At 41.6% G+C, this 19,057-nt stretch overlaps 1 protein-coding gene across 2 annotated transcripts in view; it reads left to right on the forward strand.

The window, feature by feature from the left end:
* DMRT1 (doublesex and mab-3 related transcription factor 1) overlaps positions 1–19,057 on the forward strand; it is a 108,556-nt gene that overhangs the window by 32,349 nt on the left and 57,150 nt on the right. For both annotated transcript variants that reach the window (XM_012737214.3, XM_012737224.3), the window contains exon 3: positions 12,407–12,690. In XM_012737214.3, coding sequence (XP_012592668.2) covers positions 12,407–12,690 — 284 coding nt within the window. The remainder of the gene's footprint in view (positions 1–12,406; positions 12,691–19,057) is intronic.

Consider the following 19,057-nt stretch of genomic DNA (forward strand, 5'->3'; position numbering starts at 1 on the left):
AAAATAGCCCTGTCATGATTGCCTCGTGGGAGAAACACATTGTTCCCGCATTTCCTGATTATGACTTTAGGGAGTGCTATCACACCGACTGCACTCAAGGCTACTGTCTGACCTCAGAGACGGCCAGGAGCAAAGGATTCTGCTCCTTTCCAAGTTCAGTTGCATTTGGGAAGCCCTGCCAGGTGCAGCCCAGTCCTCCTGCGGGACCCTAATGAGCATTTGGAGCAAGGAGAAGTTTTTGCTGTAGAGTTATTTGGTGGCTCTCTTGCTTGATGGCAGAAAATGTTATCACTACAATAATAACTGACATTTATTGAGTACTTACCTTGTGGCAGAGCCTTTCTAAGTACTTTACAAGTATCCTCTCACTTCATTCTCAATAGTAGCATTGTTTTCATATTATGTATAGATGCTGGAAGGTTGCAAGTATTAAGTAACTTGTCCCATGGTCACATGGCAGTAGATTCCAGATCTGATCAAGCAGTTGGACTTGGGAGCCAGTGCTCTCAACTCTAGGTTTTGCTGCCTGATTGTACTGGGTAGTTATTAATGCCTGTTTTATTGAGAGAAATGTTTCAGGCTTCAGGGTACAGCCAGAAATGCCTCATTAGGACTTCATTGTGGACTACTGTGTATGTGTAACTTGGAGTGCCGGCTCAGAATGAGATGCTAGGCTCTAAATGCTCTGAAATCAATCCTCTTAGAAAGATAGGAGCCTGTAAGACAGAAGTTCTCAAACTTTTTGGTTGCAGAACCTTTTACAGTCTTAAAAATTATTGAGGACCTCAAGAGCTTTTGTTTATATGGGCTCTGCTTGTCGATATCATATTAGAAATTAAATTGAGAAATGAAAAAATATTTAGTAATTCCTTTAAAATATTACTAAACTGATTACTTGGTTCCATAAGTAACATATTTTAACAAAAAATTATATATTTTTCTAAAACAAAAAAATTAGTGACTTTTTAAATGTGACATTGTTTTAAATTTTTGCAGATCTCTTTTGTGTCGGATTTATAAGATGCAGGGTTTGCATAGCTGCTGCTTCAGTCTATTGTTTTGATTAAAATACATGAAGAAAATTCAGCTTCACATAGGTAAATAGTGGGAATAAGGAGAGAGGTAGTTTATAATGTTTTCAGATAATTGTGACTATTTGATAATAGACCAAAACTTGACAAGTGGTAATTTCTTAAAAATTAATTGTAGTGTGGAAGCTGAAACAGTACTAATGAACTTTCTTGTACCCTGCTTAATTAAAATCTGTTGGTCTGTCTTGCACTTTGAATGGATGTTTCATCTGTGCATGACTGTAATGTCATGTATCGTGCATCAATCATTTGGAAGATACTAGTTCATTGAGTTATGCAAATCTCCAAACTGTTCACATATTTCATTACAAAATATCAGAAAATCCCATTCACTCATATCACTACTGATCTCATCAGATGAGTCTTTATGTTTGAGAGCCTGTTAAGCACATAAGCAGTGGCCATAAATTTTCCAAGATTCTGAATTTTACTTGAAAGCTCAAGTTTGACAATAAATACTGTTGGTTGTTTTCCTTGAAGTGACAGGCTTTGTTTCTTTTTTTAAAAAAAGTCTGCCAAATACCTGATTGTCAGTAACCATAATTTTGTCATCATTGTTTCAAGGCCATGGTATTTCTTTAAGAAAAAGCAGTGAGGGTGGTTCTCAGTTCAAACAATTGCACAAGTACCCTTTAGTATGCAGTAGAAGTGCTTTATGAGTCCTTCCCATTGAGTCACACAATTTAAAAAAAGACGTGTGTGTATTCAGGTAGAGGTTTAATCAAGTTACTAGTTTTTTCAGTTGCATCAAGAATATCTTAAGCAAAATTTAAAAAGAATTTACAAGACTGTTTAATGTCTTATTTCAAAGTAATGAGGAGTACAAGACCATTAGTGCAGTTTGAGGCCTTGGTTCGTGGTGAGCACCAGCAGTCTTCCCCTCCGCTTGTTTCTGCATTGTCTGTGTAAACATTAACACAGTGGAAAAAGCAAATAACATTTCTACGTTATTGTGAAAATCCTTTTGACCTGATGGGTCCTGGGAAAGGAGTTGTGGACTGGGGGCCTCCAACCACACTTTGCCAACTGCTGCGGTAAGATGTAAGGGTGTGACTTCTTGGCATCAGAGTACCAAATTGATGGGTTCAGAACCTGCTGCGTGCTGGAGTCTCCCTGGGAGTGCTGAACTGTCCTGAGGCCTTCGCCCCATCACCAGGGTCTCTTGTGTAGAGTGGGCTGGGCGTGGCAGCCTCCCTTGCCCCCAAGCGCTCCTATACTAGCAAAGTCGAGAGCTCTTTGTTGAGAGGCAGGTTCTAGAACATTCTTGAGGATCCCTCCAATTCTTCTCAGCAATTGGATAAGTTATTGTTCATGTCAACTTGAAACACTTTATAAGACACATGCCTGATTGAAAACTGGCAATATTAAATTGAACTGGTATAATCTTAAGTTGAATGAAAGCTGTATGAAACAATATAATGATTTTTTAAAAGAAATTTATGAAAGAGGACTTTAAATCTAGATGGCACTGGCCATGAGCAAGCTTAAACATGTGTCCTTGTTGCCTCTCTGTTTAGTTCCCTTCATGCCCTAAATAAAAGACCCTAACAAATTAAGCCTTTACTTTAGTTTTTTTTTTTAAGATAGGGTCTCACTCTGTTGCCCAGGCTGAAGTGCAGTGGTGTGAACATAGCTCACTGCAGCCTTGAACTCCTGGGCTCAAGTGATCCTCCCGCCTCAATCTCTTAAGTAGCTGAGACTACAGGTGCCTACCACTGTGCCCTGCTAATTTTCCTGTTTTTGTAGAGGCTGGTTCTTGCTGTGTTTTTCCGGCTGGTTTCGAACTCCTGGCCTCAATTGATCTTCTTGCTTTAGCCTCCCCAAGTGCTGGGATTACAGGCATGAGCCACTGTGCCTGGCCTAGTCTCTATGTTTTAAGTTGTCTGATTACAGTTCAGAGCAGACCTTTTCTGTGGAGACCTACATACATTTACAGTCAGTCAAAAATGCTTCTAATTTAAAACACCCCCCAGTTTAAGAAATATTAAAAAGGTTCAAGAAAGGATTCTGTAAGGTCTCTTAGAATATGGCACTTGATGGAGAGAACCATGCTAGGAATCTTCCCTTTCTTCTCTCACCCGCCCTCAAACTCAAGCCTTGACATTGGCCCGTTTGTGGCACTGCCCTGCTCCTCCAATCTGTTGGGAGGTGTTGACAGAGTCCCAAACTGTCTCTGGTATCTTACCAGTGATAGGACATTCTGAATTGGCACAAAGAGAGAAAACCTCTTTCTTGGCCACGAGATAGGTTTTCATGGCCATGAGCCATTTTCTAGGACGGTCAGAGGAATGGCATTTTCTCCAAATCTGACTCACTGTAGGATCAACACTTTGCCTGGGGAAGCTCTGAAGCATAGGCAGAGAGGTGGAAGAAGGGAAGATATAGGAGAAAGCAGGAGTCAGGGAAGGGAGAGGCAGAAACCCATGGCAGGTGGACATGGGATGCCATGCTGCTGAGCCCCTGCCTTCCATGCCAATCTTTCCAGGCCCAGTGAAGTTTTCCTGGGGTTGGGGGTATCCCAAATTTTATACTACCATGCCTACAGCACACTCCATTCTCATCCTGCCACAGACCCTGTGCCCCACCTGCTCTGGTCTGAAGGCTGTTCTCTTAAATTTATCTGTGCCTCAAAACTTTATTGCTATATCTTCTTTCCTTAACTTGGAATTCCATTCTCATTCTTTGTGCACCCAGAACCTTCTCTTGCTTGAAGGTCTCTTCTACCATGAAACCTTTTCTGATCCCTTGAGTTCTCCTTTTTTTTTTTTTTTTTTTTTTTAGACAGAGTCTCGCTTTGTTGCCCAGGCTAGAGTGAGTGCCATGGCATCAGCCCAGCTCACAGCAACCTCAAACTCCTGGGCTCAAGCAATCCTGCTGCCTTAGCCTCCCGAGTAGCTGGGACTACAGGCATGCGCCACCATACCCGGCTAATTTTTTCTATATATATTAGTTGGCCAATTAATTTCTTTCTATTTTTAGTAGAGAACAGGGTCTAGCTCTTGCTCAGGCTGGTTTCGAACTCCTGACCTTGAGCAATCCGCCCACCTCGGCCTTCCAGAATGCTAGGATTATAGGCGTGAGCCACCGAGCCTGGCCCCTTGAGTTCTCCTTTGCACTCTCCATCACCAGAACAGACTAAGCTCCTTGAGGCCAGGAACTGTCTGAACTTCCTCTTTGCATTCCTCTCTCCCAGCAGTTTGGGAGTCACTGCACACAGTGGATGGGCTGTGACTCCCTGAATTTTGAGTAGTCCCAGGGAAGCCCATTTCAAATCAAGAATCAAGATGTGCTTACCTTGAAGGCATGTGTTTGCTTTTCCTCAGGTTTGTATTTAACCCATCTTCCCCGTCTCCTGCTTGATTTGTTTGATCTGGTTGTGCACTCCCATGTGTGTTCTTTCTCTGTCCCTCTCTTCCTCTTATCAGATCCCATGTGCATAGCCTGCCATCTACCCCACACTGATGCTCCGCACCCCTATGAACCAAGCGTCCTCCTGTCTTTAAAAGCGTCAGACTCACTTTGTTATGAAAAGCCTTCACCCTAAGAAGAAAGGGGAACTGACAGTTCCATCTAGGACCAAATTACATTAAAAAACAAAACCAGAAAACTCTCCCTGGGAAAAAGGAGAAATAGGCTCCTACCACATTTTATGTGTTCTGTTACAAGAGGGACATTAGTGAGCCACTATCAGCAGAACTTGTACTTTGAATGTTGGAATGCATCTTTCTCTCCCCTCCATACTTTATGTTTTCCCATACTGTTGGTCAGTCTCTTCTTCTCTTGTGTGTGTGTGTGTTTTGGAATCTCCCTCTTACTAATGACCCCATGGGATCATGGACTACATCCTCTGCCTGTTCCCCCAAGGTTCTGAACCAGTTGCTTTGCACACAATAGGTGCTCAGTAAAGATTTATTGTTTCGGCTGTGAGTTGTTTTTCTAACAGATACAGGTGGTGGTTTGTGGTGATCTCTTTTACCTATCATCACAGTTACCAGTGAGTGGTGTGGAACAGTAGGTACACCGCTGCCTCACTTACACAAAACTTTGGATTATCTCAGAAAACCAACCCATTCCCTTGGTCAGGATGACAGCCTTTTCTTTTTGGAATTGTATGAGTGCTTAGAGGGCCCAGGTGCCAGCTCAACTCCTTTCGTGTGTGTGTACTCTCTAGGTTCTCTCCCTTGTAGGGGGAGAGTGCTGAGGCTTCCTCTTGGATGACTCAGTTTTTCCCAAATGGAGAAATTAACCTGGATACAAGGTTGCCCCACAGAGAATGCTAAAACTGGGCATCTGAGTTAGCCTTCATGCTCCTGTGAGGACCATCCCAGTGCCATCCTGCACTGTCCAAGAAATGTTACCAAATGACACAGTCTTTATCTAAGGCATTAACTTTTTAAAAACTGGAGAAAATTACTTGTACTTTTCCTGTATTTTCTGAGCACTCAGCACAACATATTAGTTGATGACATAATTTTGACATCTAAGATTTACTGGTGAACAACTTTGCCTGACTGGTAACTCTTAAATCTCAGAAGCTGAGTAGGACAAGCACATGCAAGGTGTGGGTTACAAAGACCAAACTTGATATATAAAAATTAGCCATTCACATGAGATCATTGTGAATCACAGTCATGGTTTGTAAATGATAAATTTTGGTTTTATTTGTGATCTTCTTTTACTTCATATAGGAAACTGGGATTTGGTTTTACATTGAAGAGAGTATAGGTTTGAACACAAAGGACTCAGAGTGCAACAACTTTGGGAATCATGACACTAGAGAAGAGGGGAGAGAGTCTTCACCTACCTTAAAGTGAATTACTGGTTAACTGCTATTAATATGCCATGGGCCCGGAGACCAGCATATAACACTCCCAAGATCAATAAGGGTATTTATCACACGTAGATATTGATCTCTCATGACGGAGTGAATCATATTTCACAGTGCATATGTTAGTGCAAAAAAAAAGTAGCAGAGGGATTGTGAAGCCCTATCAAATAACTGGATGTTCAGAAGGTAAATGCACAGAGCCACAAATATAGAGTATTACAATAAGAAGGGATGGCATTTGCAGGCAACATCTCTGCAGGTGTGACTGAGGGGAGATAGTGAGTTTTTTCAGATAGCTACTTCATCCTTTCTTAGCTGTTGAATCCAGTCCTGATGTTCTTGCTTATCAAACAGATGAGGACTACTATATACCATAATAACAACACTTGGCATCTAACTTCATATTTACATTTGCATCTTGGCAGAGGATCTACAAGTTAATAATTCTGTAAGAGAATACTGGTTCCCACATTCTCTTGGGAACAAGGCTGTTGTGCTTTCTGTGACTATTAGTATCATCATTAAGCAATTTTGGCCAATTTTTTGTCTAGACAACTGTAGAGAATTCCAGCACACTCAAGATGCTTCCTTTCCAGTAAACTTCTGTGGTCTTTATACTTAGTCATACTGGCCATGCAGTTTCATAAAGGTCCCTGTAATGGTGCACTTGAGGGGTTGAGACTGGCAGGAGGAATTCACAGACCAAGGAACCTGATAGATACTGGAACATTCAGCTTACAGTTATGGAGCCAACTGTCAGTTCTCACTGTTATTTTTTTGTGTACATGATTCAAAATGGATATGGCCACTTTTTGAAAATTATGAATATATAAATATACACAGACACATATATATACACACACACATTTTGTATAGTTGGTTTATATATTTTGTGGCTTCTGAGTTGGAAATCTTACTTTCTGGTTTATTACCAATTCATAAGGGGCACTTAGCCTGGTGTACCAGTTTTGCTGACATCCTAGTGTTGAAGAGAATGTCGCAATTTCTTCTAGGGAGTTCTGCCACGATCCCTGCTGTAGCAGAGTTGGAGAGGGTGTACTCCGCTCATATTCCTCCTCTCTGTTACTCTGGTTGAGGAGCTGTATGTTCCTTCTCAGGCTGGAGTTGAGTATTGCATGATTGCTCAGCAGTTGAACAGGGGTCAAAAGGGAAGCTAGACGGTTTTCCTGGTCTCTGGACAACAGGTATTAATTGTGCAACTTGGTTGTTTGAAGAGAATTCGTACAATACCAGACATGCTGGTGAGTTTCATGAGATTCCTTCCATTACCTGCATCCCTGTGCAAGCCCATAATGACCTTCTTTTGCCTGGAGTATTTAAAGGGCCTGTCTATTCTCCTTGCTTCCATATTCTTCTAGATCTGTCTTTGTGTTCGAATCAGATTAATTTTCCTAAACATTTTTATGTTATTCCGTTGCTCTGCAAACCTTCATTGATTTTCCCGGAGGAGAAACCAGAGCTTCTTGGCCTGGCATTCACATTCAGTTTCTTCCAACATAATTTCCATTCCCATTCACTGTTAATTCTTAATGTGAGCTCTGCACTTCAGCCAGGCTCATCTGGTCACTGTTCCTGGAGCATGTCTTATCCCTTTCCTTCTTCATGACTCTGCTGACCTCCTTCACGACTCTGTCGATACTCTCCTCTTTGGAGTGTTTACCCACCAGTCTCTAAGTCACCTCCATCCTGGCTCATAACTCACGAAGGCCTTTGCTGACAGAATAAGGCCTTTGCTCTACAGAATAATTTGGTGACATCTACCTCTGCTGTCATTGTAGCACTTAGATTATTTTGTAGGTTTCTTGGTCTATGCTTAGTTTTGCCAAATAGATTGGAGACTCTTAAGAAGAAATGAAACATTTAAAGTGTAATATTTCTTTTTGCCTTTGACAATAGCTAAAGCAAAGCTTTGGACATAGTTGTTCTATGATAAAAAGTAAATGAATCAAATATACAATATAACTTAAGGTCAAGAATAGGTGACTTTTTTATGTTACCTGCTTCTCCAGATTGTCCAGAAACCTTTTGAGAAATACTAAACTTTGACTCTACAGTGTTGTACCTGAGTGCCTGGCAGATAGTAGGTGCTTAATAAGTATTTGTCAAATAGAATAAGTACTTGAATAGAGTAGTTACGTTTTTGTGATTAGAATAATGAACAAAGGCTGGCTCTAAGCCATGAATATCAACCATTTGGCATCAACATAGACTCGGCATGCACAGCTTGTGATTGGAGTTCTGCAGTGATTTAGGTAGAAGCCCAACTTCTTTATACAATGGAATTTATTTGTACACTCTCACTTGATAGAGCTGTCACAGTAATGCAGTCAGGGGCATGCTGGTATCATGTTTTTAGGGATAATACATGGAGCAGTTGCTTTAAATCTTTAGAGTAGACCAGTGGTTCTCAGCCTTTGGAGCACATCAGCCTCTTCTAAGAGCTTGTTAAGAACTCAGATTACTGGTCTCTACCTTCAGAATATCAGATTTAGGTCTGAGGTAGGGCCCAAGAATTTGCATTTCTACAGGTTCCCAGGTGATGCTGCTGCTGCTGATTCAGGACCCACACTTTGCTAACCACTGGATTAGACACATGTAGTTTGATGGATGTTTATTTCAACCTGGGGTAATTACTATGTACTAGTGCATGCACTTAAAGGGCTGGAGTCATAAAGCTATTTCTAACATTGACCAAGAGTGTTAATTTGGAACTTTAACATACAGACTTTGGTGGTTTATAAAACATAATACTTAAAAATAGCCCTTTTTTTTTTTTTTTTTTTTTTTTTTTTGAGAGAGAGAGTCTGATTGAGTTGCCTGGGTTAGTGCCATGGCGTCAGCCTAGCTCACACCAGCCTCAAACTCCTGGACTCAAGCAATCCTACTGCCTCGGCCTCCCGAGTAGCTAGGACTACAGGCATGTGCCACCATGCCTGGCTAAGTTTTTCTATATATTTTTAGTTGGCCAGTTAATTTCTTTCTATTTTTAGTAGAGATGGGGGTCTCGCTCTTGCTCAGGCTGCTTTTGAACTCCTGGCCTTGAGCGATCTGCTTGCTTCTGCCTCCCAGAGTGCGAGGATTACAGGCGTGAGCCACCACTCCCGGCCCAAAGTAGTGTATTTTAAGAATGCTTAAACATTTTAAAAGTATAAAATGGGTAGGCATCTATTCTTACAAAGCACAAATGGTTTTATTATTTAAATGCTTGTATGAAACAACTTTTCCAGTATGTATCTCATATTTATTCTTAAAGCTTGGTATAATTTGAAAGAGGAAATAAAATACGAGTAAGTGGAAAAGTGACGGTGTTAACTAATTACAGTCAGCTGTAGCAAAACAAATCATTGCTTTTACCTGACATAACATTTTATTTGAACTTTACTATGCAGTTTATTGAAGCCATTCTCTTGTTACCTTGAGAGTTATTGCTGCCATCATTTTGGTGCTTGATAAACTGAGGCTGATTAAGGTTCTGTTGCAGAAACGCAGGAACCTGTGCTGTGCCCTGATCCTAGAATGCTGGAGTCCTCGTGTTGCTGTGTAATTCTTTGCCTATTGGCATATTTTGCTTTCTTTATTAGAAACTGTACTTTTGAAGGGCAGGCCCTAAGGGGTATTCAGTATTTTCCACTGCAGGGACAGGAATAAGCATCTAGAATGCCTTCCTAAAATCATATAGGAATGAACCACATTCCCATTGCTTAGTCCTGGAAAGATAGGAATATGTCATTCATTCTTTTTCTGATTTAGATGCCTATGTAATTTATCAATTTTGAGAAGCTTGTATTTTTGTAGTCAAATTAACAGTGGAGGTAGAACATTGAATACAAAAGAATTAGATACGGAGAACTACCAGTTATGCCACCGAATTGGTGTTTAGAATAAGAGACCAGTGAGGAAGGGCAGGAGGAGAGGATGAACATGTGCCCTCTCCAGACTCAGAGAGATGGGTGTATGGAGTAATGAAACTGGCATGTCCCATCTCCCTGGCTGGGAAGTGGAAGAGAGAAGAAAGGAAAGAACAAAATAGTGGCTTGGCAGTGCATTTACAGGAGCTTAAGATGGGTGGATTTAGCATCCTTTCAGAGAAAAAGATTTCAGTGCTCACTTTAAAATGATGCTTGAATAATATATTTCGTTGTAGCTCTCACCCAGACCTTCCAGAGCTGCACTTTTAGTTATGCCCTCCCTCGAGTGTTTTCTTTTTCTCCTTCTGCACACTGAGCCAGGGGACACTTTCTGATGGGCTTCCTTGGGCCATGCATTATGCTGGAATTTTTCTTCACAAGTCTTCTCCCTGTCTAGGGATGCTTAAACCTTCTCTGTGCTTTAAAAGTGAAAGAACAAGATCTTATGATCCCCTGGAATGTTTATGTTAAAGGATTTGAAATATTCGTTGATCCTCCAGCAAATATTTACCACTCTGCCTGTGTACCAGCCCATGTCTGGCAATGTGCTGAGCACAGGGGATACAGGGGGCCTTCTTGCTGGATCTCTCATCCTGGTGGGAGAGAAGGCCATTCACTGGATTCATCTCATCTGATCCTTGTTGCTTGCTTGCTCCTTGCTGTCTTACAAGGCTGGCCGATGCTCTTGCCATCATGCTAAAACTACAGGCCCTAAGGACCTCATTGTCTGTTGCTCTTTTCCAGAATTAAGTTTGCTTGATCTCCTAGCAGCAATTGATATTGTAGCCTGCCTCCTCTTCATTCCAGGTCAGCTTTGGCCTCTGTGACATTGAGTTATCCTCAATCCTGGCCTTGGCTGTCTTTTCTCCCAAAAACAGCTGACCCCTTACCTCCCTAGATGCAGCTAGCGCCTCTGGTGGTGACTGCTAGATCTCGGCTGCCGGCCTCAGCCTCTCCCATGGGCACAGGTTCTCACCCTCATCTAGCCCTCTCCTGCGTGCCCTCTCTCTCTTCTGCCACTCCCAGTCCTGCTCTGTGCACCCTCCAGCCCCCACATCTTTATTCCTGACAGTCCCCAGCCCTCGAGATCTGGTGAGTCTCATCCCACACATGTCCCCAAAACATGCCCCTCTCATACATTCGCAGGCTTCTGAGGTCTCTCCCTGAACTACTTCCGTGGCTCCCTGGGGGGTCTCCCTGCCCCTGACCTCTCCCTCCTTCACCTATCTTAAGGATTGCCATTGGATACATCTCCCCAAGCACAGCTCTGACGTGTAACCCAGAACTCCTCGGAGGTTCCCACTACCTCCCGAAGAGAGTCCAGAGAGCTGGATGGAGGCCCCCTCAGCTCCCCCTAGCCACCTTTCAGACTGGACCTCTTCTTCCCTTTTCACACCTGGCTCTTCAGCCTCATTGTCCCGCCCATCACTCCACACTCCCCCCCCCCACTGCCCTGCTTCCATGCCTTTGTCCTTGCCGCCTCTTTCTCCTTCCTCTCCTTTGCTCATTTGTCACCTATTTCCTGCTTCTCTTTTAAGGTGCAACTCAGATGCAGTTTATTTCATGAATTTTTTTCCTAGATTGCCAAGTCATTGCTCCTTCCTCTGATTTCCATGAGAGTTCATGGGTACTCCTGGCTGATGATGGGTGAGGGTGGTATCTATAATCCCTTTGTACCTTTTGCTTTCTACCTGGACTCCTCGGGTAGGACAGCCTGACACCGTGCAGCCATCTCAGGCAGTGCGACCAGCTCTTAGAACATTGCTTAGTAAGTGTCCATTGGGTGAATGACATAGAAATTCATTCAGTTTATCAGAATTAACTATAACAGTTTAAAGTTTACACCAGGGATTGGCAAACTGCAGCCTTTGAGCCAAATCGGCTCACTACCTGTTTTTGTGAATAAAGTTTTATTGCAATGCAAGCATACTGCAACAGATACTGAATGGTCCACAAAACCTAAAATAGTTACCAACTGACCTTTTACAGAAGAAGTTTGTCTGCCTCTGGACCATACCATTGTCCAGACTACTGAAGGATACAGTATCAGCTGTGGACGGAAGTTAAGGAAACAATGTTTGCTTAAACTCTTAACCTCTGGCTTTTACTTTCTGACATATCTATGTGGCTGCCATAGTTACAGTGCTAAGATACTTATTTATTTTATTTAAAGTACAATTGATTTTCTTGTAAGAATGCAGTCAGGTCAAGTGGATTTGATCTTCAGTTTCTTGACATTAGCATAGGAATTTCTGGGTAGAAGTAACATAGTCAGGCTTTATGTAATTAAAATCACTTCTAAAATGTTTTTGGGAGTCTCAGTAAACATAATAAGCGTGAGTCTTGCAACTGTGCCACCAGAGTGAAGCTAACGTTAGAAACCCTCCTTTATTCTAGCTGCAGAAGCAGCAGCAGCAGATGATGTTGCCTTGTGCACATTCAGGTACTTCGCTCTGCAGATCTTGACAAGGCAGGTGATGCGTTGCCACAGTTTAGAGGCAAAGTTTTGTGGCCCCCCGCATGAATGACATGTTGTCTTTTTCTTTTTTCCTTTTTAGAGGGACGCATGGTCATCCAGGATATTCCTGCTGTCACCAGCAGAGGGCATGTGGAGAACGCACCTGACCTGGTTTCAGACTCCACCTACTACAGCAGCTTTTACCAGCCGTCTCTGTTCCCTTACTACAACAATCTGTACAACTACCAGCAGTACTCCATGGCCTTGGCTACTGATTCCTCTTCTGGGGATGTGGGAGGTCCCCTTGGAGGATCCCCTGTGAAGAATAGCCTTCGGAGCCTCCCAGCACCGTATGTGCCTGGTCAGGCAGGAAACCAGTGGCAGGTATGATACTACCAGAGTGTGAAGTGGATATGTGAAAAGCCCATGCACATATGCACAGACAGGTGTGTACACATGCACACACAGGTGATGTACACACATTCGTGCATGCCCAGTGAAGCACACATATGTAGGCACAGTATGCAAAACGTGGAAAGGATTTTTCAATTTGCCAGTAATGCCATTTAACCCTAGAGATTGGCTGCAAGGAATTGTAAAGAAATATGCATATGTTTATTTGGTTTTTTTAAGTTTTATCTCCTTTTTTCAATGTCATTTTGCATAAATACCCAGTTAGCCAGAGTCCGATTCAGAAATAGCTTGCCAGTTGAGACCCCACCTCCTCCAGCTTTGTCTACCACTTTTGTTGAGCAGTTTAGAAAATGCTGGGTGCAGCCTTCTAGGTGGCAGTAATCTTCGTAATGAATTGCACCCTGGGAAGGAAAAGTGTTAATCTGTATGTTTGCATGGAAGAAAGGTAAGAAAAGGATTTAGGTTACTGTGATCTGGACCTAATGTGGGTGTATTTTTAGCTGGGAACAGAGGTCAGTCTTTCATACTCTTAAGTATGTATTTTTAAAATAGTATACAATCAGTAGCTTTTAATATTTGGAGCAAAACAAAGCATTTTGCTTTATCAGAAAAGGGCATTTATCTAGAGCTGTTCTGCTTCCTCACTTGTAACCATTTCTATCATACCAATATATTCACAGCAGATTCGAGGCACCAAAAGCATTCAGGGGCTAGATTACCATGTATACATACACTGTGAGAATGGGTACGCCTGTGAGGTTAGACTCAACACTTCCAAGCCCCCTTCCAACTGAAAAATGTTATGATTTTGCAAGAACTGTTCTCATTTTGGATGTATTTACCATGCTCAGGCTTTGCTACCTGGCATTTGATTCCAAGACAATGCAACACATATATTTGGGAGTGTAGTGATAGTGTTTGGCCTCTTGTTCTTTTTTGTTTTCCCAGCTTTATTGAGGTATAATTGACGAATAAAATTTTTATGTATTTAAGGTACACAACGTGATGATTTGATATATTGTATACCTTCTGTAATGAGCACCACAATCAGGCTAATTAACAAACACATCTATCACCTCACATGGTACCATTTTTGTGTATGTGGTGATAACACTTAAGATCTAGTCTGTTAGCATGTTTCAGGTATATGATACATTCTTAACTATAGTCATCATGACGTACATTAGATTCCCAGAACTTATTCATCTTATAACTGAAAGTTTGTACCCTTTGCTCAACATCTCCCCATTCCCCCACCCTCCAGCCCCTGGCAACCACTGTTCTGCTCTCTGATTGTGTGAGTTTGACTTTCTTAGAAGTCCTCAACTTTGTTAAGCCTGCATCAAAAATATGAATTGAAATTTTCCTCTGAGCGAGTCTATTCCATTTTGCTTCTGCCTTTTAGGTATGGGGAAGTTAATAGTCAAGTTATCCCACTTTTTGGATTCTCTTGCTACCCTCAGGGATCCGACTTCTTGGGCTTATTAAAATGTCAGTTTTAACTCCCTGAGTTACAAATTTTCCCAAGTTTTTATACATTTTATTTTTGGAGTCCTTTTCTTGAAGGGAAATTAAAGTACATTGGTGTTAAAATTAATTTGGTGACTTGTACCTTTAATCTCAGAACTTTGGGAGGCTGAGGCAGGAGGATCCCTTGAGGCCAGGAGTTCAAGACCAGCCTATGCAAAATAGCAAGACCCCATCTCTACAAAAAATAAAAAGATCTTAAAAATAATTTTCAAAAATATAATTGAGAGGTGATAGGTATGTAAAGAAAATGTGATGATTTATGAAACATTAAGCTGGGTCCCTTCAGACCTGTAAATTTTGTGCTTTGGGCAGGATTGAGATTGATTGCCTTTGGAGACTCTCCTCCCTGCAGGGAGAAAGAAGTATCTTACAGTTTTTAAAAACCAGCTCATCCGGCAGATTCTCGGGAACTGGGGGCTGATATTGGAGTGTCCTGGTTTTTTGGATGCTTCTGGGCTTTGAGTATGAAGTGAGGAAGTAAGTGGGAGGGTCTGCAAACTTGTTGGCTTAGGTGATAAAAGATGGGAAAGAAAAATCTAAGTATTTTTCTGTAAGAAAGATAGCCAGCTCAGCATCAACTTTATAGCAAAGTCAGAAATCTGCTAAATTAATTGACCTTTCCATTTTGTCAAAACTTCAGATGGCAGATGATGCCTGACATACCACTGTTTATTCTTGCTCTACCTAGAAAACCTGGGAAAGGTATGGCAGGTCTTGAATTTCCTTGGACGTCCCTTACCAAGGTCCACCCTCCCAGGAATAGCCCAAGGAAACCGGCTTTCCTGAGTAGTACTATTGCTGGTCCTGCAGAGCTGCCTCAGCTGCTGTGCCTCATGGAGCTTCCTCTGAGGGCAGCTTCTGCTGAGAGAGAAGCTCAACTCAGTGTCTACCTACTGGCGGCAGGGGTGCGGGTAGGGTGGAGCTTGGCTAAACTTTTTTAGTCCTGTGGGGATTGTACAGTTTTGATACTTAGCCTCTTCCCTGGGGCTTACTAGACTAGAGAGAGGCATCACTGGTTAGAGCCCTCGGAGAGACACTCAGGAACCATTTAATACAGGACTTTGTTTTCCCAGAGGCCTGGGCTTAAGCCTTCTTATTTCCTAGATAGTCACTGTCAGTGATGTATCTCATATAACAAATTATTTCTCTCACTGTGGTTGATTCCCTTTCTAAGTAAATAATAACATCAAAAATGAGAGCTATCATAGACTGAGCAGTTAATGCCCTAGTAGGCAAATGATACTGTCTTTTTTATAGGTAAGGACATTGAGTCACACAACCACCACGTGGGAGGGCCAGGGTTCAAGTCTGTGTCTGTCTGGCTCTAGCTGTGTGTTTCAGCACTCCTGGTTATCACTGGTTCTGCAACAAACTCAGGGCTATGGAAACCGCCTCCTGGGAGCCCTCTGTGAGCTGACTCCTCTGGGGAATGTGCAGAATGAGGTGAACCTTAACAGTAGGATCAATTAAGTTCTAATACTGAGGTTGTCTTTAGTTCTTTAGAGCTTGGAAATTCTTTTGTTTTCCATTGGGGATCTTCTTGTAACTGTTCTGCTTTTCTGTCTTCACTTGTGGAAGTCAGAAATATGCAGAAACTTATAACAGTGCTGATGGTTGTGGCTGAGGATAGAGCCCTGACACTTTCCTGAAATATGCGATCTCGGCACGTCTGCAGTGTGTGTATAGCTTAAAAAATGATCCCAAAGGTTTGGATGAAGGGGGTCCACCATATAACCTCTCTGACATTTTATGAGTCTGTGGATTACTCTTGTAACCAAATATGAACACAAGCTTGATTTACAATTTTTTTAGTCATGCCCACTAGAATTAGTTCTATTGGAATTTAACTTTTACATTAAAAGTACAAAAGCCAACATAGATATAATCTATCAGTTTGCAAAATGACAAATGAAAATTAGTATAGTGACTTTCAGAGCTGAAATGGACCTTAAAGAGTTCTAGTCCTCCCCCATTCTGCTTCAGAGAAAACAGGTCCGGAGCTGAAGGGATTTGCCCACACCACAGCTAGCTGGTGACCAGGTGGATTAGGGGAACAATAGAGTATGCTTTAGGGAACATGAGTTCTGGCACTAGAAGATCCATATTCAGTTCTAACTTGTGGTTTAAGTCTGTAATCTTGAGCAAAATACTTAACCCTTTGAATCTCAATTTTCTTCCCCTCATAAAGTATAGTACTGTCTTCATTGAACTGTTGCATGAATACATAAAGCAGTATGATAACTGAAGTGAGATGATGAGTGTATGTGGGGGTTTATGTATAAACTGGAAGTGCTATGCTGATACTAAATGCAATGAATTTATTTTGCTTATCATTATTGCTACTTAGTCCTGTTTTTAAAAAATCTATTTAATTCTTCACCATTTGTTCATATGTATTTTAGTTATCTACTTTGAATCCCCTTCATAACAAGCTAGGGATAAATAATGCACATTTTATTTATTGTTAAAAAAACTGACACATGAATGTGGACCAAGTATGAATGTATATGGAAAGAATTCTATATCATTGGGGAAGAATTTGATCTATTTAGGAAATAGAAAACATAATGCATAAGAATTATAATGGTGCAAAATGTGTTCATTAAGAAATTGATGTTATAAAGAAATATCCACAAAATAGTAAAAAAAAACAAAACCCTACAGATAATACTTTTAGCTAATGTTGATGGGAGAGGAACTGGAACACTCACTTTTTAACCAGAGTTGTTTATAGCAGAGGTGTCTGGAACAGGGATGTGGGATGGGAGAGTCTTTTTCTAACCTTGCTCTTTCTGCTCTTCCTGTAAGGCAGCCAGCCTGACTCTGCTCTTTGGACAATGCCTTGCCCCTCCTGGTGGCAGCTTTGCAGAGGACAGTGGGGTGGGGACTTTTCTCCTTTATGGAAGATGCCCCACAGCTGCATCTGGAGAACACTTGTGCTGTTCTCTCCTGACCGGTCCCCTTGGTCTAAAACTGGCTCAGCCTTAAGGGCCAGAATCTGAGGCTGAGTCTCCTCCATCCACTTTCTTGATGCCGTTGTTAAGACTTGGTTATCCTCTATGGAGCCAACTTTTTATAAGTTATCCTGTTAGGATACAAAATACTTGATTTGGGATACAAAAATCTTTTTTTCTCTCTTGATTCTGATCTACATATGGGTAGTATGACATTTTTTCTTCCAATCCATGAACATGGAATATATTTTTGTTTATTTATGTCTTTTTCACAGGGTCTCCCTCTGTAGCCCAGGCTGCAGTGGGGAGTGCAAGTAGCACCATGATCATAGTCACTGTAACCTTGAACTCTTGGGCTCAAGTGGTCCTCCTGCCTAAGCCTCCTGAGTATTCATCAGTATTTTATGATTTTCATTGTAGAGGTCTTTCATCTCCTTGGTGAATTTATTCCTAAGTATTATCTTTATAGCTATTGTAAATGGCATTGTTTTCTTGATTTCTTTTTGAGATAGTTGACTATTAATGTATAGAAATGGTATTGACTTTTGTATACTGATTTTTATCCTGTGGAATAACTCCTTTCTGATCGATATCAGAATCAAGAAAGAAAAGATCCAAATTTTTATTCAGAAAAATTAAAAGAAAAAAAAATCAAGGAAAAGATTTGTATCAGAAATAAAGGAATCAAGACCTCCTTTCTGATCCCTAAGAAAATACCTGACTCTAATGGAAATCATAATTTTTTTAAACAAGAATTCTTAGAGATGAGTATAGAAAGGGTATTGGATTATTTGCATAAAGAATCTATTGATTCTTTGTTGTACAATTGAGACTTAATGCAAGTCTTCCTATAAAAGCAAGTGAGCCACAGTTACTGAACACCTACTAAGTGCAAAACCTAATAAAAAAATACAGTAATCTCCTAGGTCAGCATTCCAGAATCCAAAGACTCTTTTGTCTAAATGCCCTGCACGCTCAGAGCTGCTTTAATCGCTTTTGGTCTGTCTCCAGCCTGTGGAGATTTGTGGCCCAATCATAGATTCCTGTCCTGTTGTGAAACAGGAATAACATTTGTGACACTGGAACAAACTCAGGATGAATGGCTGGTTCCGCTGACCAGCAGCTCAATTTCACTTCTGCATTTAATTGCCTGCAAAAGCTGTTTATTGCCTTGTGCACTCCTCCACGGCAACATTATCTCTTAAATAAACATGTTGTACCAGGTTGACAAGGGAGAGGTGCATATCAAGTGAGCAGAAATAAATATGGGAGGACTCCGAGCTGTACCTAGGATCTCCTTTCAGTCCCTCTGGCAGGCGCCCTCTTGATTGCCTTTGCGAAGCTTGTGCCACCAGATGTATAGACTTACATTCCAGCTGTAGTTAGGGTATGTTCTAATGGCAACATTAGTGATTTCATTGTTTCTGGGGCATTTTGGTCTCCATGATGTGTTTCATGACATGACTGCCCATTGACAATTAGGCACCTCGTTGGAATGTATTCATATGTTAAATTAACACTCTTGGAAAGCCTACTATTTGCTATGGATTGACCACTGAATAAAACAGACAAAAACTCAGAAAAGCAAGTTTTGGGAGAAGGTTGCTATTATCGCATAGAAAAGGAGAAAGGAAATTGGGGATCACCTAAGTAGTAGCCCTGTGTTTGAAACTGAGGGACAGACAGGAAGGAAACCGCTTTCTGATGTCTGAGGCTTGGAGCACAGAAAGATGCACTTGAGCAATCCTGGCATGGCGCTCTAGTACCTTCTGCCTGCAGGGTCCAGAGGGGTGGACAGGGCACCCAGAAAAGCCACTGCCTTTTCACTGCTTACATGCCAGTCTGCCAGTGTA

Source organism: Microcebus murinus, chromosome 12 (assembly GCF_040939455.1).
Source record: "Microcebus murinus isolate Inina chromosome 12, M.murinus_Inina_mat1.0, whole genome shotgun sequence".
Classification (NCBI taxonomy): domain Eukaryota; kingdom Metazoa; phylum Chordata; class Mammalia; order Primates; family Cheirogaleidae; genus Microcebus; species Microcebus murinus.